Source organism: Osmerus mordax, chromosome 7, assembly GCF_038355195.1.
Source record: "Osmerus mordax isolate fOsmMor3 chromosome 7, fOsmMor3.pri, whole genome shotgun sequence".
In the NCBI taxonomy this organism is placed as follows: domain Eukaryota; kingdom Metazoa; phylum Chordata; class Actinopteri; order Osmeriformes; family Osmeridae; genus Osmerus; species Osmerus mordax.
In genome coordinates this window covers 4124634-4145873 of record NC_090056.1, presented here as the reverse complement: position 1 = coordinate 4145873, position 21240 = coordinate 4124634, and the positions used below count along the sequence as shown (strand labels likewise).

Sequence of the window (21240 nt, the reverse complement as noted above, 5' to 3'; positions counted from 1 at the left end):
TTTTCTCTTTCCGTCCCCCCCTCCCTCTCTCTGTCTCTCTCTCTGTCTCTCTGTCTCTCTCTCTGTCTCTCTCTCCCTGCAAGCCTTCATATTCTACAGTAGAGTGCGTGTTCATGGTCAGCCCACGGCCTCCAGGCCACACAGTCCTCTGACCAAGTCGGCCATGAAAACGCCCACAGACCCCTACACTGGGGACTAGGTTGAGGCCAGCGCTGTTGTAAGCTCTGTGTGTGTGTGTGTCCGTTCTGTGCCAGTGGTGAAGTCAGAGGTCATAACCGCTGCTTCATAATAGCAGTGATGTGTGAACAGAAGGGAATGTGCAATAACAGTTTACTCCACTAACTACCCCTCTCTCCCTCCCTCCCTCCCTCCCTCTCTCCATGAAGCTCCTCCCCCCCAGCAGATTCAACCGGAGAGTGTCAGGTGAGTTGTGTTTGACGTCATCTCTTTTTCTTGGTTTCTTTCCCTGTGTGATCTTTACCATGGAGGCCTGTCATACGTACATGGTTACTTGCCTCCTCTGGAGTGCTTGCAGCATTCTTCATTCAGAACCTGGTTAGGGCTGGGCGATATATCGAATTTTAGCGATAAAATTATTGGGCATTGATTTTGACGACAATGTAAAATTTGAAGATAACCTGAATATCGAATATAAAAATTAAAATATATATATATATATTTATTTATTTTTTTTGCTGGTCCTTGTGTTGCTTGTGTTTTAAGATCACCGTCTTGCTCCTCTGTGTTCACACACACACACAGACACCGTCTGCAAACAAAACATAAATTGCACAGGCACACTCTTTTGCTCTTTCTTTGTCCTGTCACATATGGACCTCTGCATGAATTGTTCCATGTGAGGTCCATTTTGTCAAGTAGCAAGTACCATGTTATGGCAACTGCTTAAATTTGCACTACACATTTTGTAATTTGTAACAATAGCTGTTCTATATACATTGTTTTTGTTTTCTAGTGGGGGGAGAATTTTTTTTTAATACTTAAATGCAAACATATCGAGATATATATATATATATATCGTAAACATTTTGACAATATCGAGATAAAAAATGTATCACCCATCCCTAAACCTGGTGGACCTTTCACCTCTGCACCGACTGATGGTGACTTGTATCTGGAAACATGACTTGAGCATGTTTTAGTCAAGTCATGTTTTCAGTTCCTTCAGTCAGTGATGGTCTTAACTTTTCTTCAGTCTTGTGTTACAGTCTTTAGGATGTATTGTAACCAGGGTTCTTAATTAACTTTTTTGATCACCAGTCAGAATTTCCACTAGCCAAATTCTTTCCGGTGAAAATAAGAACAACAGAGAACCATGCCGAGAACAGAGCCTTATGTATCATTCATGTAATGCCTCATATATCACCGGCCAAACTGGCTAGTGAGTTTTTATTAACACCCGCCAAAATGAATTTTAACCAGCGGTTGGCGGGTGTTAATTTAGAACCCTGATTGTAACACTGTAACACAACTGGCTGCAAAGTAGCAGGCCTCTCCAGAAAAAGGGATATTCACATGCCACTGGCACTGAGCTGTGTGTGTTGCCAAACAGAGACAGGCTGTCTCAGAGGGCCTCAGGAACTTACACAACATCTTTATAAGGAACAAAACATGTCCTGTTCCATTTCCTTACGTATTGTGACTTAACATTTTCCCCATCTTTATAGAGTGTTATTGTCTAAAACAGTTTGTAGTGCATTTAAATTCAATTTCCTGTCTGGAATCGGCCTAGTCTGTAGTGTGTGTTACAATCTAAATATTCCCTGTCTGTAGGGTTAGTCTAACTCCTCCCCCTGTGTGCAGTGGGTGTTACAGTCTAACTCCTCCCCCTGTATGCAGTGGGTGTTACAGTCTAACTCCTCCCCCTGTGTGCAGTGTGTGCGGAGGCCTTCAACCCAGATGACGAGGAGGAGGACACCGAGCCCAGAGTGGTGCACCCCAAAACAGACGAGCAGCGCTGTCGACTGCAAGAGGCCTGTCGAGACATCCTGCTGTTCAAGACCCTCGACCAGGTACGGACCACACACACACACACACAGACACTCGCACGCGCCCCAAGAACCCCGACGAGTCGTCCCGTACAGCCGCACCTTCCTCACCCCCCCCCTCCCCCTTCTCCAGGAGCAGTTCTCAGAAGTCCTGGACGCCATGTTTGAGCTGCGGGTCCAGCCTCAGGATCACGTCATCGACCAGGGGGACGACGGAGACAACTTCTACGTCATTGAGAGGTGAGGACCCGCGTGTGTGTGCGCTGGGTGGGAGTTTTAAGGTGTGTGCGCGTGCATGTTGGGCGGGAGTGTGTGTGTGTTGTGCCGTGAGGCCCCGAGTGGGCTGCTAGAGCTTATTCCTAGCCCTCTAAGCCTCCTTGTCAATCAACCATGCCAGCCCCACCTTCCCAAAAGGCTTAGCCTGGGCACACACGTCATACGATCGCGCATGACACACACAAGAGACAAAACACACACGTCACGGGCATTCCAAACCTGCCGCCCCCCCCCACACACACACACACACACGCACACACAATGTCCAGGCCCCCGGAGGAAATGCCCCATCACCTGAAGCTGAAGGGACCACGTCCACAGACGCCAGCGATCAGCATCCTAATCCTCCCAATGCTGTTAAGGCTCCACCAGCCGCACCGGCTCAGGGTGCCCACACAGCCAATCAGCCGCCGCCTCTTTACCAAAGGACGCAATAATCTCCCGGGCACGCGTGTAAGCCCATCCCCCTCCGTTCCTCCCCCAGGTCTAATCTCCCCCCCCCCCCCCCCCCCCCCCCGGCTGCAGAGTGGCCCTCGGCTGGGCTCCCTGCAGCCCAGACGCAGGCAGAGCAGCTTACAGGCCGCTACTTGCCCATGGGGCCTTCTGTCGTTCAGTTCCAACACATGAACCTTTAACCACGGTGACTTGGTGTCTTTCTCCCTCTCTCTCTCTCTCCCCCCCCCCCAATCCTCCATGTGTCCTCCCTCCCCAGGGGCGTGTATGACATTGTGGTACAGAAGGACGGCGCGGGCCTGTGCGTGGGTCACTACGACAACAAGGGCAGCTTCGGGGAGCTGGCGCTCATGTACAACACGCCCCGCGCTGCCACCATCATCGCCACCCAGGAGGGGGCGCTCTGGGGCCTGGTGAGACACGGCACCTGCTAGATCCCCCCCTCCCCCTCGGGCATGTCCTCTTCTCTCTCTCCCCCTCCCGCCTCCCGTCCTCTGCTCTCTTTGACTCTTCTCTAGTCTCATCCTCCTCCTCTCCTTTCTTCAGACAGCCCTCTCCTCTCTTCTTCAGTGTCCTCCTTTCCTTTCTCTCCTGGGGGGTGGGGGGAGGGGGCCTGTGGGAGGCCTGGGGGATCAGGGTGTTGTCTAAAGTCACAGCGCCTCACTGTGGCCACCAAGGAGAACTCCAGAGCAGCAAGGCAAATTTTGCCAAGTTGAACATTTTCCGGTATATGTGACGCGTGTGTGTGTGCAGGACCGGGCCACGTTCCGCAGGCTCATCTTGAAGAACAACGCGAAGAAGAGGAGGATGTACGAGGCCTTCATCGAGTCGGTGCCCCTGCTCAAGTCACTGGAGGTAAGGAGAGGGAGGCCTGAACATGACGCTGGAGCAGTCCCCGCCACGACTTTCTTTAGGTCTCTTCTTTCCTGTCAACGAAACGTCCCTTCCTCTGTCTCCATCCATCCCTCCCTCTCTCTCTCTCTCTCTCTCTCTCTCTCTCTCTCTCTCTCTCTCTCTCTCTCTCTCTCTCTCTCTCTCTCTCTCTCTCTCTCTCTCTCTCTCTCTCTCTCTCTCTCTCTCTCTCTCTCTCTCTCTCTCTCTCTCTCTCTCTCTCTCTCTCTCTCTCTCTCTCTCTCCAGCTGTCGGAGAGGATGAAGATTGTGGACGTATTAGGAATGAAGCAGTTCTCTGACGGGGAGCGCATCATCATGCAGGTAAGAAGTCTCGTCTCTGCGGATGTTGGACACGCCAGGACCCTGTTGACGCTGTCATAGAGCATGGACACTGACTGTGTCTCCTCCTCCTCCTCAGGGAGACAGGGCTGAGTGTTTCTACATTGTGGAGTCTGGAGAAGTCAAGATCATGATGAAGAGCAAAGTGAGTTCCCTCCCTCCTCCTCTGTTCTCTCTCTCTCTCGGTCCGCCCTCTCTCTCTCAACCTCTCCCCCTCTCGCCCCCCCTCTCCAGACGAAGGCGTCCCAGCAGGACAACACGGAGGTAGAAATCACCCGCTGTAGCAGGGGGCACTACTTTGGAGAGCTGGCCCTGGTCACCAACAAGCCCCGCGCCGCCTCAGCGTACGCCGTGGGGGACGTCAAGTGCTTGGGTAACCACGCTCTCCTCTCCCCCCCTCATCAGTGTGTGAACCCAGCATGTGTGTTTTACAGTTTGGAAACATTTGTAATCGTGTGTGTGTGTGTGTGTTGCAGTAATAGACATCCAGGCGTTTGAGCGTCTGCTGGGCTCCTGTAAAGAGATCATGAAGAGGAACATCGCTCACTATGAGGAGCAGCTGGTGGCTCTGTTTGGCTCCAGCATGGATCTGAGAGACTGAGGACTTTCTCTGTGCCTTTAAACACACACACACGCACACACACGCACACAATGACAAGCACCAACATAGGCATCGAGAGACACCCACTTAGCCTATATAGTCTATCACTCTAGCACATCCTCTTAGCCCAATACACTCCTTTATAAGCTCACTCATAGGTACATGCCTACACACACACTTGTTCTCTATCTATCTCTGGATGAATGACATGCCCTGCTGCGCACACACACTCTCATTGGAGCAAGGACAAAACACACACACACACACCTACAGACACAAACAGGTTTCCCCTTCTGTCCCTCACGTGCACACAGACATTTACACTTCTATTCAAACTCATTCAACCTCAGCCAAGGACACATTCTCACACATACACACACGCACACACCCCCACACACACACAAACAGAGGCACCTACATTTGCAAAAACAGACACCTGAAAGAAAAACGAATAAAATCAACAAAAAAAATCAAGAGAGTAAAATAGAAACCTCAAAAATGCAACAACAAAAAAAGAAAGAAAAGATCAACAGAAGGTTTAAAAAGAGTTTTAGAAACATTTTATGAAAAAAAAGAAGCTTTGATAAAATATTATTTAAATAAAAAAGTGTTTCCTCTTTGAGGGTGAGTCATTTCAGACGCCCCTCCTGTTGTTGGTTCAGTTAGTGCATATGATCTATCACAGACACGTTCCTCTCCCAATCTCCACACGTTGTATTTGATTCATGTATTATTATTATTATTCTATGATGATTATGATTATATATATTTGTTATTTTGTTTTACTTTGACCAATAAAGAACCATCTCAGACAAATGTAAAACAAAACAACCTAAAAAACAAACAAAAAAACATTAGTGCTTATTTGTCCTTGATTATTCTGAATGAGTTGTCCTGGATATAAATAAAGCTAACATTTTGTTAATCTTCTGTGTCTGCCTTCAGTCTTGTCTTGAATCATTTGAATGAATGGATGCCGCAATACCAAGTGAATGAAATTATTTAATGAATTAACTTGAATGGAAACGCTGTCAAATCGGGTGCAAAGTGAACTCCAAACCTCTAGATGGAAGTGTTGTATATTGAGTACACTAGAGCACTTTCCTACGAGTTTATGCAAACCGTAGATCCGTCGAAGCCACAACATGAGACCATAGCATAGAACCATAGCGTCTAAAACCGATTCAGGATCAGCGGACACGCCGTACAGTCCCACAACCAAAGAGTTCCTGTCTCTGGGAGAAGGTTGAAAAACTGAACATGTACGTACAGCTTTGTTAGAAACGTTTGAATGCTGTCCACATATAATTAAACGGTTACAGATAGGCTACTTGTGTACGGTTGTGAGACAGTAGCCTACTACCAGAAAACGATATCGTTTGTCTTCAGACGATGGCGCTTGGTTGACTTTGTAACTTTCTGAACAGTCTGTCACTCCTACCCCCCTAAGATCATACCGTGATAAAATCGATCGATCAAACACCATACACCAAGCCTTACTCTGGTCATACCGTGTTAGCACTGATTAACTATGGTACACTTGAAACGGATACTTTGTGACATGACGTGTACAATGCTGTCAATGTATAAGCCTTATATGGTGATACAGACATCTCATTTAAATACTTGTGTACCTAACCATTATTAACAAGACATTTCATTTCCATGTGAATTTGCCATTTGTAACAGTAAACGTGCAGGCATATTGGATATGTCCTGCTCCTCTGGATTGAACATGCAGAACTCAACGTAGGCTACATACATACAGAACATGTTTGATAAAACACACACTGGACACTGTTATTAGTTTCCAAACAGGTTGTGATGAGAAGAACTGGCAATGGGGATAAGTCTATTGAGACATATTGTATTTCCAAGAATAGAAACACAACACGTGTCATTTAAGATCTACAAGTTAACATTCACACAACTGTGCTACAGTGTCATGTCAGCAACCTTAAACAGTTCACTTACAGAAAAATTGAGTTTCTCCTAAGGACTCAATATTTACACTTTCTGTGTGTGTTGGTGTGTGTGTGTGTGTCTGTGGTTGATGGACTGTCCTAAGTAATGGTTGTCTATCTGTTGGTTGCACTATTTCCTGTGTCCTGTTAGAAATGCCTATTGCACGTTTTCTGTCAGTCAGTCTTTGCGCCCTTCATAACCCTGTGCTGCTCTCCATCTCTATCAGGTAAGCCTGTAACCCTGCTGCGGTTTAACCTTTTTCTCACCTGGAGAAACAGATATCTGTGCCATCTGGAGATCTGTGTCCATCTCCAGACGTGATCATTGTAGCTTCATTCTGCACCTTCTCTCGCCTCGTCTGTCTCAGGCGATATGGACCTAACCGATGCAAGCGTTGTTAAACTGTATGTCTCAGCTCTGACACTCTTGCTGCTTGGGTGAGATTCATGCGTAACCTAGCCACTGTAGTTTCACCAGTACCAGCACAGACACAAGAAGATTTGCGTTGGTGAACGACTCCACCAGGGTGTGGACTGTGGAAGCTGTAACCTGTGTGACACAGGAATGACTAGTCAGATAATGATGACTGTCTCTGCTTCCGGACAGGAAGGGATCAGGGATGTGTACGGAAGCTTTTCCAGCATTGTGTAGCCTCCTACTCCTGTCTCAGCGCTGTAGCCTAGGCAACATGGTCTCGGTCGGCAATGGGAATGCGTTCCTTTTCTCAGAAAGTTCTCGCAAAGAAAAACCGACTGCAGGCGGAACCCATAAGATGAGACGATACGGCCTTCGGTGGAGCAACCCTGAGTTCCTCTGAGATCCGTCCCTAGCGCTATGCTGTGGTTTTGGTGTGATGTGCTGAAGAAATAATTCTCAAAAAAATCACACTGTTGAGTAACGACCTACTTCCCTATTCCTGGATGTGAGAGAGTGGCTGTGAGGACTCAGCACATGGCTCGTCTTGCTCACCCTTTAGAAAGGACACGCAAACTCTCTAGGACCCGTGTCCAGAAAGATCCTTGTGAAGAAATGTTGGGTCATCAGTTCATATTAAGAATATGTGTGATACCGAGTATGGGCCAAACAAGTTGATATAACTTAGAATTGTGACGCGTCGTCATTATATGAAACGTAGAGATGGTGTATTAGGAAAACCACGTATGACTGCATAGAAAATGTTAGCCAGGTACACCAGAGGAAGTTGTGTTTCTCTTCAACGTAAATCATGAAGGAGCCAGACTACATCACGAATATACGTCACCACCCAAGAGTATGTTTTCTGAGGCTAGTTGCAGGCGAATTGAACTCTGAGTGAACTTGATGAAAGAAGGCCGTGACAGACCATGGTGTAGCTGGAAAACTTAGCATTTTATTTAACTTGTGGGGAGTAGGTCTAGGGAACAGTTGCTGACACACTGACACTGTGTGTGTAGGGTGGGGGGTCTACATACCCTGACACAGCAGTCTCCATCAGTGTAGACATGTGGGCTCGTGGCTGGGCTATTTCTAGGAGCAGAGAAATGGAGACAGGGATATCAGAGTGTAGTCTGTAAAGACTGGCCCTAGCTCTGTTGAAATGTTTACGGCATGTCTTGAAATGGGGAACCTTCCTCAATCAATCCCTTGACCGTGTGTGTGTGGGTGTGTGTGTGCCATGTTGTAGCTCCCCACTCTTGGCATGGTTTTACAGAGAGTCAGTTACAAGGAGAACGGGGTGAGATTATACATGTACTTTTGCCCTGGCTTTGATGATGTGTGTCATCTGACATCACTTTGTGGAGGGTTATTAATATCCTGCATGACTGGACAACATCCATCCCACTCATACACACAGGCATGGAAGGAGGGCTCCTAGTGTTCTGACTGTCCACTCCTCTTGTCCTCCTCACCTCCCGCTCCCCCCGTCCTCTACTGTCCTCTTCTGTCCCCACCTCCACGTCTACTCTCATCTCCCTTCCTCTCTGCCCCCCTCCTCTCTCTCTCTCTCCGGGGCCAACCCCCAGGTGTGAGGATGAGGAGGGTTCTAGGGTCAGGGCCATCCCCCTCCACCAACGGCCGGACCTGCTCGTGGCGTGCGCCGACCTGGTGAATGCCGAGTGGCAGAGGAGTCGCTCCGCCCGCCTCCACGCCCTCCGGAAGTCCTGCCCGGGCTTCCCCGTCTGTCTAGTGCTGGTCCGGGGGGGCGAGGCGCTGGTGGGCCACGCCCGGCTCTCCCGCGTGGTCGGACGCAGCGACAGCCTCTTTGTGGAGTCAGTGGTGGTGTCAAAGGCGGAGCGGGGGAGGGGCTACGGCCGGACGCTGATGGAGGAGACGGAGGTGTACGCCCGGGGTCGTGGGTTCAAGCGCCTGTGTCTGACCACGCACGACAAGCAGCACTTCTACGCCCACCTGGGTTACCGCCTGTCAGCCCCGGTGCAGAACGCAGGCGCCATGACCAGCTTCGTTTCCATGGAGGTTCTGCAGAGATTGTCCAGAGGGGTAGGGGGTGAGACGTACAGCCAGGGGGAGGGGAACCAGGACCTGAAACCTGGAACGCTCGTGACCGACTCGGGTACATTTCCCCCTCTGCCACTTCCTGCTGGTACCCACACTCCACCTCCCCCTCCTCCTTTTGGTCAACTCCCTCCACCTCCTCCCCCTCCTTCTGGTCCACCTCCCCCACCTCCACCTGCTGTTCCTCCCCTGCCTCCGCCGCCACTCTCAGCTCCGCCTCCACCTCTCCCTCCTCCGCCTCCCGTTGGCCTTCCAACTCCCCCTCCTCCATACGTCCCCCCTCCTCCTCCTCCTCCCCGGTTGCCAAGGCAACAGGTGGTCCAGACCCTGGAGGAAACCCCCTACAGAGACGCTAAAGGAATGCCCATCTTCTGGATGCACAAGGACATCTGACACTGGACACACACACACACACACAGTGGAGACTGATCCAGTGGGGTGCAGGTCATGGAGCGTGGACATGCGGACAGAGAGACTGACAGAGGAGGCGAAGAGGAGGGGGAGACGGACGAGTAGAACAGGAGAACGACAGTGTTGCTCTCTTTCTGGTGGCTCGTCTTGTCGTTAGCCTTCCCGATGGCTAGACTTGAACTCGATAAACCTTATCGACCGTACTGTAGCTGACGACACGCGCTACAACTGAATTCAAACGTGCCTTTATTTGTGTAGACCTGCAATCTCTCACAGTCTCACAGCTCGGGGATTATGTCAGTCTTCCTGTGAGCTTGTGCCTAATGCTAGTCTTCCTGTTCACCCTCTTTCATTAACAGTGTCATCTACTCCCCTCTGTGTCATGTTATTCTAGGTTCCGTGTGGCAGCAGCTTTAGTGTCCAAAATAACGAGTCCACCTCCTTTCCCTCACTTGTCAATCATTGCTGCTGGAATTAAAAATGATGTTCAAACGAATCAAGGGTTGTGTTTTGTGTTCCTGCTGATATGATGATAAATAATTTGAGTTGTTACTAGAACAATTTTTTTTTTTTTACGTTTTTTTATGTAACAGGTGTGTGTGTGTCATCCTCAGGAAGCACAAAGCCCTGGCCGGTGAGCAGCCATGTTGCTGTGTCGCCTCCTCATCATCCTCCCTCCCTGGGTCTCCTTGGCCCCGCCCCCTGTGGCGGCGGCCAGCCCCCTGTTCTCAGACACGCTGTTCTCAGACACGCCCTTCACCGTGGTGTGGAACATGCCCACCGCTAGGTGCCACAGCCGTCACGGCGTCCACTTACCCCTCCCCTCCCTGGGCATCCTGGCCAACCGGCAGCAGAGTTTCCAGGGCCAGACCGTCAGCCTGTTCTACAAAAACCGCCTGGGCCTCTACCCCTACCTCAGCCGGGACGGGCGCAGGGTCCACGGGGGAGTCCCCCAGAGGGCTGACCTGAAGGCCCACCTATCCCGGGCCACGGCCCAGCTCTCCTCTCTGCTCCGGCCTGGGTTCAGGGGCCTGGCTGTGCTTGACTGGGAGGCGTGGCGCCCCCTGTGGGCCAGGGACTTCGGCTCTAAGATGGCCTACCGACAGCTGTCCAAGAATCTAGTGAGGAGGAGCCACCCAGAGCTGTCGCAGCAGGAAGTGACATGGCTGGCCAGGAAGGAGTTTGAGAGGGGTGCCAGGAAGCTAATGTGGGAGACTCTGAGGCTGGGGGTGAGCCTGCAACCGGGGGGGCTCTGGGGTTACTACGGCTTCCCTTCCTGCTTCAACGACCCCCCCACGACTGGACCAGAACCAAGGCTAGGGGGCAACCATACCCACGTCTACACCGGCCAATGCCACCCCAGAACCAGGCGCAGGAACGACCAGCTGGCATGGCTGTGGGCCCAGTCCACGGCCCTCTACCCCAGCATCTACCTGCCCCGCCGGGTGGCAGGCTCCCCGGACGCTGCCCTCATGGTCCGTCACCGCCTGCTGGAGGCCTCCAGGGTGGCGTCTCAGCACGGCAGTGCCACCCGACCTCCCCCGGTGCTGCCCTACGCTAGACTGGCTTTTGTACACACACTCACCTTCCTTAATCAGGTACAGTAAGGGGCTGACTGGGCCAATCGCTGCTCTATCAAAGTTTAGGATCAGACATACAACTGAACCAGGCTGGACGAAGTCATTTATAACAGGCCTCTAATTAGACTGAATCCTCTCACCTCGGGTGTGCGTGCATGTGTGTGTGTGTGTGTGTGTGTGTGTGTGTGTGTGTGTGTGTGTGTGTGTGTCAACAGACAGACTTGGAGCACACCCTGGGAGAGAGTGCAGCGCTGGGTGCAGCAGGGGTGGTCCTATGGGGAGAGATCAAGTTTGCCCGTTCAAAGGTTAGATCCACAGAAGTGGATAGAAACATTTAAAGTAAGGCTTTGTTGTTCAGGTTAAATATTTTACGTGTGTGTGTGTGTCTCTGTGTCCCCAGCATCAGTGTGAGCTCCTGAGGGACTACTTGGGCTCTGTCCTTGGACGCTACATCCAGACCCTGAGGAACGATGTCATACTCTGCAGTCACCGGCGCTGCCATGGCAACGGTCGCTGTGCCCGCCGCGACCCTCTCTCCGATCACATGATCCCATCTACAACCTCAGATCCCACCCTGACCCCTGACCCCTCCCACAACCTGAGTGACGTCTACGACCACTTCCTGTGCCAGTGTTACCAGGGCTGGACAGGTGACACATGCCAGATGAAGACAGCGTCAAACACCAGCTAATGACAATGTCTTGATTGATGAAACACAATGTGATTACATCTAGACAGTAAGCAATACTGTCATTAAAGCTCCTCAACTACCTGAAGCTATTGTTTTATTCAGTGTACATGTACCCTATTTTGTGATAGGATGACTCAGACCAAAACAAAAGTGGAATTCATAAATCTTTAAATTGGCAGTGTTGTCATCAACTCAAAATCTCTATTTTCCTCACATGCTTACATAACAAAGTGTGTTGACATATTCACTACAGAAATACGCTTGAACAATTCTATGAATCGTTTTCTGGGATCAAGAAAGTTACTACTGAGAGATGCATTCAAGTTCAGTAAAGTGTAAAGCACCACGCTGCAAGCTCACTGAGATCTCATCCTGTCTCCTCCCTGCTTGTCTTTGTAACACATTCCACCCAGGCTAGAGATAGTGGCGTTTGTTTTAGATCTGTGGACAGCCTGTCCCCTAGTGCAGGGCCTCATCAGGCTGGAGGGCCAGAGCAGTGAGCTGGGGGATTTCTTTGGTGGGATAAGGGGGTTTGGTTTGTTTTGCCCCTCAGTGATCTTCATGGCCTCATGGTCGTCATGGCGGTCAGGTTATGTCTCAGTGCCTGCAGTTCCTGGATGAACTGGGAGATCTCCATAGCCACGTCCTGCCTCTCTCGCACAGCCTCAGTCAGCATCCGGAGAGAGGCGCCCTGCTCGACTGGAGGAGTAACAGATTTAAACCATTTAGACCAAACACTCCTAATCCATCTCCTCCTTCTCCTCGCTCTCAGCCCTTCTACCAGCAGCACTGCCATCAGTACTATCAAAATTACTACCATCAGTACTATCAACAATACTAACATCACTACCATCCACAATACTACCATCGGTACTATCAACAATACTAACATCACTACCATCCACAATACTACCATCGGTACTATCAACAATACTACCATCAGTATTATCAACAATACTACCATCAGTATTATCAGCAGTACTATCAACAATACTACCATCAGTATTATCAGCAGTACTATCAACAATACTACCATCAGTACTATCCGCAGTACTTTGAGCTGCACTGTGAGTTGTACGAGATATCAGCTGTATTTGGAGCGGTACGTTCAGCAGGGTCTAGTCTCTCACCCAGGAAGTAGAAGATAAGGATGAGTGTGAGCAGCAGGAAGAGGATGACGGCACAAGCCAGCCCAGACCGGAAGGAGCTGGGCATCAACTTGTCCACTAGCCTCCCCCACCCTCGCTTTGGATTAGCGGACGCTGAGTTCGGTAGGCAGACGATCCCATTGGAGGAGGGGATCTGAAGGGGAGGAGGCCTCCTGATGCCTGTGGGGACAGATGGGCGGATGGGCGGACAAATCAACAATAAGACAGAAAGAGAGAGACTTTAGTGGCATCACCCCCCTAACTCAGGGACATCCTATTCAACTAGAACCCATGGTTGTGGCTGTGGTATTGGTCTGGGTGTGTGTGAAGCCCAGCTTTGTGACTGTGGTGGTGTTCTGGGTGCGTTGAGGGGAGCCAACCATTGGGGTCGCGGTATTGTTCGGACCACGAAAGTGTAGCTAACCTTTGTGGTTGTGGTATTGTTCTGGGTGTGTGCGGTGCAGGTCATTTATAGACTCTACGGAATGTAGCTCGATCTCAGTCAGGTCCCGGTCACTGATCCTCACAAACGCTGGAGTGGCAGGGGACGAAGCAGGCTGGGACATGACTGGGAAGAGAGGGATGGAGGGAGAGAGACAGAGAAAAGAGAGATAAGGCGTGTGAAAAAAAGACCACCCCTCCGAGGTAGAACTGTGTGTATCTGTCATCGTAGGCGTCACAAGAACTAGGCTATTGTTGATTGACTGAAACAGTTACTAACTGCTGGAGGTTGGACTGTACACCAGGAGCAGTTCTGTTAGATACATTTTGTCTCCTCGCCTCACACACACTGTGAAAAACACGGTCACACACACACAGACAGAAACAATGGCACCTGGAGCCTTACCTTCAGGTAACAAGAAGCACACTGCAGAGTATAGAGGTCATGTATGTGTCTGTGCGTCCTCACACAGTCTTCTGCGCTCAAATCCAGGACAAGGTTAGTTATGCTACCATGCACCCTGGGCTGAGTTGAAGTTGACAGCAGGTCTCGATGGCAAACTAGTTCAAAGCCCAACAAAGACTCCACAGCGATTTCCAAACTTTTCTGAACGGTCCAGGTTAGATTCCCCAAACTTAGAGAAGCTCCCACAAAACAGGTGGAGCAGAGTTTTAGTCCACTGGAAAAATCCACAGTTATAAACAAGACATTTAAGTTCCCCGTCCTCTCCAGTAGTCCAACCGAAGCAGCTACAGTCACAATTTCTGTCTCTGTTTCTCAATGTTTGTCAGACCCTACTCAACCAGCCAGCCAGCGCCCTGCCCTACTCCTCTCCCAGACCCCCAGACCCAAAATAAACCCTGGGACCAGGTCTATTAATAGCTGCTACATGGGCCTGGCATGATTCAATCATCCAAGACAAGCCCATCCCATCAACACTCCACTTACTGTTTGGGGATCAAAACATGTTCATATTCTATATGTCATATGTCATGTAGGAAGTTAAGACTATATTTTATTCTCTCTATACTAAATACTATTATTCATATTATTCATACCAATCTGCAGTGGAGATCCATTGCTATAACCCTATACTTTACATTAAGGTTTATTAGGCTACAATTGTCTCAATGTATCATATCAAAACATTGGACCGTTTCGTGGGCCATCAAAAAATGAATGAAAGTGTTAAAGCCAGAATAAAGGACGCGAGCCTCATGCATCAGCGAGGATCATTCCCTGGAATGTTTACTATCATTATGAAGAATGGATTCATTCTTGATAGACTACATTTCCCGACAGACCTCGCAGTGGTCACGGTCGCTGTTTTGCACAGAAAGCAGAATTCTTGAAAGAGTGCGGAGTCCAAAGATTTGGCGACATTAAGGTTTTGAGTGAATAGTGAGTCTTTGGTCAGGAAAACAAGAAGTTATGTGGTCTAGGTTACTATGTGGTGGACGGGTCGGGTTTGGTGTACGGGCATCGAGACAGTGTTTGCCCAGCGCTGGATCCGAAACAGCAGGAAAGCAGTTGCAGAGACATGCTTCAACTTCAGAGGTGGGTACCGACTTTGTGTAGTTAGATTTTTTTTCAACCTGCTATGGCAATCTCTGATGCACACACTATGCACACAACCCAACCAGGAATGTGACTGCTTTATACAGCATCTTTCTTCCAATATGGGGCGGAATCCGGTGGACTATTGTAGGTATCATTTTATTCACGGAAAAGCACAACCATAGTTTTAAGCAACATAATTGTTGTTGTACAGAAAAATGATAGAGGACACAGTTTCCATAATAATTTCATTTGTGTCACGTTCACTCATGCAAAGCAAATTCGGTGCATCTGTCCCAGCCCCGCAACCCCTAGCAGTCGCTTGGCTGGCTTCAGTTGATGATTTTATTAGAACCACGAGAGTGACTTCTTCTGTCAGGGGAGTTGAGGCTCAGTCCCGTTCTAAATGAATGAACACTCCCATTATGTGAATGGAGCCTTGTACATTATATGATAGAGTCCCTTTCTCTATACCAGGGGGTTAACCTAACACCCTAACACCAAAGTGTAGACAACTGGACAGCATTTTCTTCACAGAACATTCATGTTTGTTCATCTGAAAGAGGCACGAATAGAATAGCCACACTCCTGTTGAGTGCTAAAGGCTCTTCTGATAAAGTGTTTGAGGGATGAAAATTGAAGTGTTGGAATCACACAGTAATAATAATACATTTTATTTTCCAAGGCGCCTTTCTCGGCACTGAAGGACACCGTTCATGTGTTTATGACACGTGTCAACATGTTCATGTTCATGTGTTCAACAGTGTTCATGACAAGATGTGATTAGGTCTACTGTTGCAGCTAAGTTTGTACTGACAGTGATTGATGTATCAATTGAGTAAGGGGGTAAAGGAGGCCTTAATGTCCCCTGCTAACATCCCAGTAGAGATTGTGTCTCTACTAGACTGCTTTAGTAGCCTGATGACTTTGGACTGACTTCCGACGACCTCCAACATCCCAGGGTGCACTGCTCGCTGATAAGACCCAGCGGCGTCTGGTTTGACGGCCAAAGGTCTCCATCATAGAGTAGAATATTATACACTTCTGAAGTCCAGAAGTCGATAGATTCTCACGAACCCTATTTACTCTTAGTCAGGGTGCAGTAGTTGCTGTGATGAAACACTGGATATTTGTCACAGGAAATAATTGCATTAACCTTTTATATATTTGGTTGAACCATGGGTCATACTGTATATAAAGGCTTAATAGGATCATGTCTGTGTGTGTGTGTGTGAATCATATCTGTACACAACCATGTCTGTGTTTAAACCATATTTATATGGGACCATGTATGTGTATGAACCATGGGTTGTATAGGACGATGTCTTTGTATAAACCATATAGCACTATGTCTTTGTATAAACCATATAGCACTATGTCTGTGTATAAGCCATGGATCATATAAGACCATTTCTGTGTATATAAACCCTGTCTCTATACAACCATGTCTGGGCAGGCCTCCATGAGGAAGACGGCTCTGTTTGACTACCACCGCCAGCAGGGAGGCAAGATGGTGGAGTTTGCAGGCTGGAGTATGCCTGTGCAGTACAAGGACAGCCACATTGTGTCTCATATGCACACAAGGCAACACTGCTCTATATTTGATGTCAGCCACATGCTACAGGTAGGTGTGTGTGTCTGGGTGTCTCTCTGTGTGTGCATTTGTGTGTGTGTGTGTGTGTGTTCTAACTGATCCTCCCACTATGTGTCCTTGCCAGACCAAAGTCCATGGGAGGGACAGGGTGAAGTTCATGGAGTCCCTGATTGTAGGAGATGTTGCTGAGCTGAAGGACAACCAGGTGAGAAGAGCCATTTTAGATTCTTATATTTATTTGAATTCACACGTCCCTTTTTATTCATTAGGAATTCAAAGGTTTCTCGTGGATTTGATAAGTTACAGACACTAAGGAGGACAGAACACAATGTCCACGCTGCCTCTGACAACTGAGATGGAGCTATATTTCACCACCTGTCTCTTGTCTTGTGCATATCTGTAATATGAAGGACTCTCACAGTCATCTTATGTACCAGGCTACCACATAGAAGGAGACTGCGCCTGTACCCATGGTTCCTAATGTGTGCAGACAGTGACTGGTAGTTCTGACGTAAATCTTTGCATACATAAGTCATATGGGCAGCTTGCTAAGACATCCATCTCTCTTTGATCTCTGTCGACAAACAATGTCAGGTGTATTTGGGTCAAAAGAAAACACCTCAGAAGCTTTAGGTTCAAACTACCACCTTGTCGGTACAGGAGTATACTCTCTCTCTCTCTCTCTCTGTCACACACACACATGCTCACACACACGGTTGATGTTTTTCTCTCTCTCTCCATATCCCAAGGGCACACTGACGCTCTTCACCAATGAGCAGGGTGGAATCATGGATGACCTCATTGTCACTAAGACGGACCAGGGCTACCTCTATGTGGTGTCCAACGCCGGCTGTGCTGATAAAGACTCCGCCAACATGAAGGTCAGGGATCAGAGGCCGACATGACCAAACAGTGCAGGTCCCATGTGTGTTGTCTTGCCATGTATGATATTGTGTGTGTGGCGTTGCAGGCCAAGCTGGCGGAATTCAAAGCAGCAGGTCATGATGTGGATCTGGAGTTCTTGGAGGAGTCTCTGATTGCTGTGCAAGGCAAGGCTCCAGATGTTCTCCTCACTCAGGGAATGACTCAGTGTCTCCTGATTTCTAAGGCTGTGTGTGTGTGTGTGTGTGTACGTGCGTGTGTTTATAGGCCCTTCCATGGCCCAGGTGCTCCAAGAGGGCCTGTCAGATGACCTCAGCAAGCTGACCTTCATGACCTCCACGCTGGCCACGGTGTTTGGCATCCCGGGCTGCAGGGTCACCCGCTGTGGCTACACTGGAGAGGATGGGGTGGAGGTGGTCTATCCATCTCTCTTTCCCTCTGTCCTTCTTTCTCGTGTTTCTTCATTTTCTCTTTACCTTTGCTGCCTATCTCAGTGGCCACTTTCCTCCCCAGATCTCTGTTCCGACGTCCAGCGTGGTCGCCCTGACGGAACGTCTGCTGGCCAACAGCGAGGTCAAGCTGGCCGGGCTGGGCGCACGCGACAGTCTGAGGCTGGAGGCGGGCCTCTGTCTCTATGGCAACGACATTGATGAGAACACAACTCCAGTGGAAGGCACCCTAGTATGGACCATAGGTGATGACCCTGGAGCCTACTTCCTAACCTCTGACCTCTGAACCCAGTCTAGTAAACACCGACCCCTAACCCAATCTAGTGTGAGCCAAAAAAGTTTACCTTGGAGCCTAACAATGTGCCTCTAGCCCAGCCTATTGGGGGCTTAAGTGTCAAACCCAGCTATCATTCTCTAATCTATCTGTTAGCTGTTGTTCCAATGCTGACTGTGTTACCATGGTGTCACCTGACGATGTTTGTTTACGTTGTGTGTCTGATTGGCCTGTGTAGGAAAAAGGCGTCGCCAGGCAAGGGATTTCCCCGGCGCTGACATCATCGTGCCCCAAATTAAGGCCAAGACCGCCAGGAAGAGGGTGGGGCTGGTGTCCACCGGCCCACCTGTCAGAGGCCACACCCCCATCCTAAGCCCAGAAGGAAAGGTCATAGGTCAGTCTAACCTATAGATACTTGCTGTAGATTGTATAAGAATGACCATGAAGTGATGTAAGACTTCCCACACTGCAGACACATGCATATTTAGCAATAAAAAAAATTGTAGATGCTTTTATTCAAAGTGGTGGATAAAAGTGCATATAGTCCAACTGGACTAATTACTTATTAGTTCAACTTAATACATTTAGTTTTACTAAACCTTTTTCTGCATGTTATATGTTAGATGTTGTTAAAGCACTGTCTTGTAGACTCCACTTACTGATAGTGTACTTTTGTTGCATTTTCCTATCATAAGAATGATGGAATATTGTTGTTGAGATAATGCTATCAGTTCTAATCACTAAAATACTGTTAAACAGTGTACTTCTGATCCTTGATTATCAGCTAATCTTCTTAAATGAACTATTTGTATGAATTATTCAAGTGTAAATATAGTAAGAGCAGCAGATAATCATTGACTAGAAGTGTACAGTTTTAACAGCATTACAGTCCTAGACAAATCTCTCCTCCTATAATGAGTAAGTTGGACACTAGTTTATCAAGTCAATTATATCTTTATTTTACACCTTATATTAAACCTAGTAGCACACTGAAGTCTATGGATGAGGGTAACTGAGTGTGAATGGGATGTGAATAAGATCAAACCCTGTCTTGTCTCTCAGGTGAGGTCACCAGCGGCTGCCCCTCCCCCTGCCTGAAAAAGAATGTTGCCATGGGTTACGTGGAGGCAGCGTATAGTAAGAACGGAACACTGGTGAAGGTGGAAGTCAGGAAGAAAGCTGTTGACGCCATCATCAGCAAGATGCCATTTGTGCCCACCAACTACTACACTGGCCAATAGGCTATGCTGTCTGTTCATCGTGCTGTCTGTCTATCATACTGACTGACTGACTGGCTGACTGGCTGTGCTGCCTGTTTGTGCCATTAATAGTTGTCTGTGACCTAACTGTATTAGGAATGGATGTGTTTAAGCACACTGTCTCTGATCAGGGTCTCTCTTCTGTGTGTAAATGCTCCCATCTCATGTTCAGGGTGAGTATTACACCTTAAACCACTGGAGGGAGTGCAATGCCCTCCATAGAACCTGAGTTGGCAGAATGTTCCAGTCCAACTCCAGGTTACCTCAAACAAGGTAATATCCTCCCACTCTCTGTAAAATGTGGATTTCTTCCTGGTTTTGTCTCTGAGGTTCATGCAGAACTTGTAGACCAGCAGATCGCACTGGACACATGACATATCACAGACTCAACCTTTTTTTACTGTTTGTTATCTTTCTGATATGATCATGAATCTAAACTTGAATTTTGAAGTTGAAGTGACACACGATGGTTTGTGTGTCATATACGTTTACTAATGACTAATTTTCAAAGGTGTATGTTTGTATCAGCAAGACCAAACACAGTTCCAGATTATTCCAAATGGCCCTTTTGATATTTTGAATAGTCCTTGTAATTACAGCTTGCGGTACTACAATAGTTTTCCCATCACTACCTGGCCACTCTTCTCATATTTTTTGAGAAATGTTATTGCAGTATTATGAAGTATTAAGGGTCCAACTATCCATAAGACTTATCATTTCCTTATACACTTTACTTACAAAAGTTTCTTGTTATATGCTTAAAGGAAGTAGATACTGCAATAGCCTAATTTGTTTCCATGTACTACTGAAAATATTTGTTTTCATGTTTTTAATTTAAATTAAATTTGATGTATTGAAATATTAATTTGGACTATACAATATCATTGTATTTTAGAAAGCTTTCATTAATCTATATTCAACCGCAGTGTATCGTTGTTTTGTCTACAGAGATAGGCTAATACAACCGATGTATGATCTATGCTGTTTAGTTTACATTATTGAAGTCTATAGCCTAGGTAAAATAAGTGATTTAACGTTTAAAGATGACAATGTTGTTGATAAGCACTTTTTGTCATATTTGCCGAAATAAAGTTAATATATTGATAGAACTAAGCTACATCTAAAGGTTTGACGAAATAACCTGAAATAAACACGACAAATCATTAAGACCGTTCCTACACTAATGATTAAACGGGCTACCTGTCTGTCTACCGACCTGCACGCACTCTACCCCTGCACTCAATACGCGTTACTATGTTTTCAACCAGCTAGGCAGAGGTACGCTATTGTTAACACCCGAGCTTGAGGCACGAAAATGGGGTAGAAAGAGCAGGCAATAAATCCAGTTCCAGATTTCACAGTTGAAAGAGAAAACAGACATTAGGCCTAGTTGAAAGGGTTCAACTATATTATGAAATTAGGCTACCTAATATAGGCTTCTAACGTTAGCAATGTTTATTTTAATTTTGATAGTGTTGTGTGTGTTCTTACATGTGAATGCGACATGGGGTAATTCGTGAAAAAAATATATGTTGCTGTCTCAAAAACTTTCTCGAGTCTCCCGGCAGTTCGTTCATGTGTTTTGTGGGAGTGGCTTTGAAGGGAGGAGGGGGTGGAATATTATGGTTTGAATAGTTTGGAGTGAAAGCTAAAATAGCTAGCTTTGCAAAACTTGTCTATACCAGCTTTAATGTTTCCAGGACCATTCGTTGGTCTATTATTTGTTTAAGATAGTAGATTCTAATATTGAGGCATGTGAAAGTTTGGATAAAGTGTTGGGGTTACTACTTCGGATTGTTTTGAATTGTATTTGTATTAGTCCAGATGTATAAGACAACTCGTAAGACAAAACTTGAAATGTGAACGATATTGTGTTAACCAAATAGAGCGTTAGAGTGCAAAGAAAGTTTTCTGTAAGTAAACAGCT

At 47.7% G+C, this 21240-nt stretch overlaps 4 protein-coding genes across 6 annotated transcripts; 3 read left to right on the top strand and 1 right to left on the bottom strand.

The window, feature by feature from the left end:
• The first annotated feature begins 157 nt into the window (after positions 1-157).
• Positions 158-5493, top strand: prkar2aa (protein kinase, cAMP-dependent, regulatory, type II, alpha A). The gene is made up of 9 exons (XM_067240291.1): positions 158-423; positions 1894-2030; positions 2140-2246; positions 2995-3148; positions 3489-3590; positions 3875-3949; positions 4047-4112; positions 4202-4340; positions 4444-5493. Exons 1-9 carry the CDS (start codon positions 381-383, stop codon positions 4566-4568), a joined length of 948 nt encoding a protein of 315 aa, XP_067096392.1. The 5' UTR covers positions 158-380; the 3' UTR covers positions 4569-5493.
• A 231-nt stretch (positions 5494-5724) lies between these two features.
• On the top strand, positions 5725-11842 carry hyal3 (hyaluronidase 3). 3 transcript variants are annotated; one of them, XM_067240284.1, is made up of 4 exons: positions 5725-5830; positions 10052-11035; positions 11233-11322; positions 11418-11841. In XM_067240284.1, the coding sequence occupies exons 2-4, from the start codon at positions 10082-10084 to the stop codon at positions 11706-11708; spliced, it is 1335 nt and encodes a 444-aa protein (XP_067096385.1). In that variant the 5' UTR covers positions 5725-5830; positions 10052-10081; the 3' UTR covers positions 11709-11841. The 3 variants fall into 3 exon arrangements, with proteins under 3 accessions (XP_067096385.1, XP_067096386.1, XP_067096387.1); XM_067240285.1 differs by having other exon boundaries at positions 5750-5830; positions 10031-11035; positions 11418-11842; XM_067240286.1 differs by lacking the exon at positions 5725-5830 and adding an exon at positions 6723-6759 and having other exon boundaries at positions 11418-11842.
• Positions 11843-11859: 17 nt separating this feature from the next.
• Positions 11860-14086, bottom strand: si:dkey-20d21.12 (uncharacterized protein LOC556245 homolog). The gene is made up of 4 exons (XM_067240292.1): positions 13704-14086; positions 13281-13424; positions 12839-13036; positions 11860-12407 (listed from the first exon to the last, which is right to left on the bottom strand). The coding sequence occupies exons 2-4, from the start codon at positions 13420-13422 to the stop codon at positions 12268-12270; spliced, it is 480 nt and encodes a 159-aa protein (XP_067096393.1). The 5' UTR covers positions 13423-13424; positions 13704-14086; the 3' UTR covers positions 11860-12267.
• Positions 14087-14718: 632 nt separating this feature from the next.
• On the top strand, positions 14719-20110 carry amt (aminomethyltransferase). Its single transcript, XM_067240293.1, has 9 exons — positions 14719-14855; positions 16312-16479; positions 16574-16654; positions 17199-17330; positions 17420-17498; positions 17599-17744; positions 17845-18025; positions 18293-18448; positions 19117-20110. The coding sequence occupies exons 1-9, from the start codon at positions 14730-14732 to the stop codon at positions 19293-19295; spliced, it is 1248 nt and encodes a 415-aa protein (XP_067096394.1). The 5' UTR covers positions 14719-14729; the 3' UTR covers positions 19296-20110.
• Positions 20111-21240: the final 1130 nt, after the last annotated feature.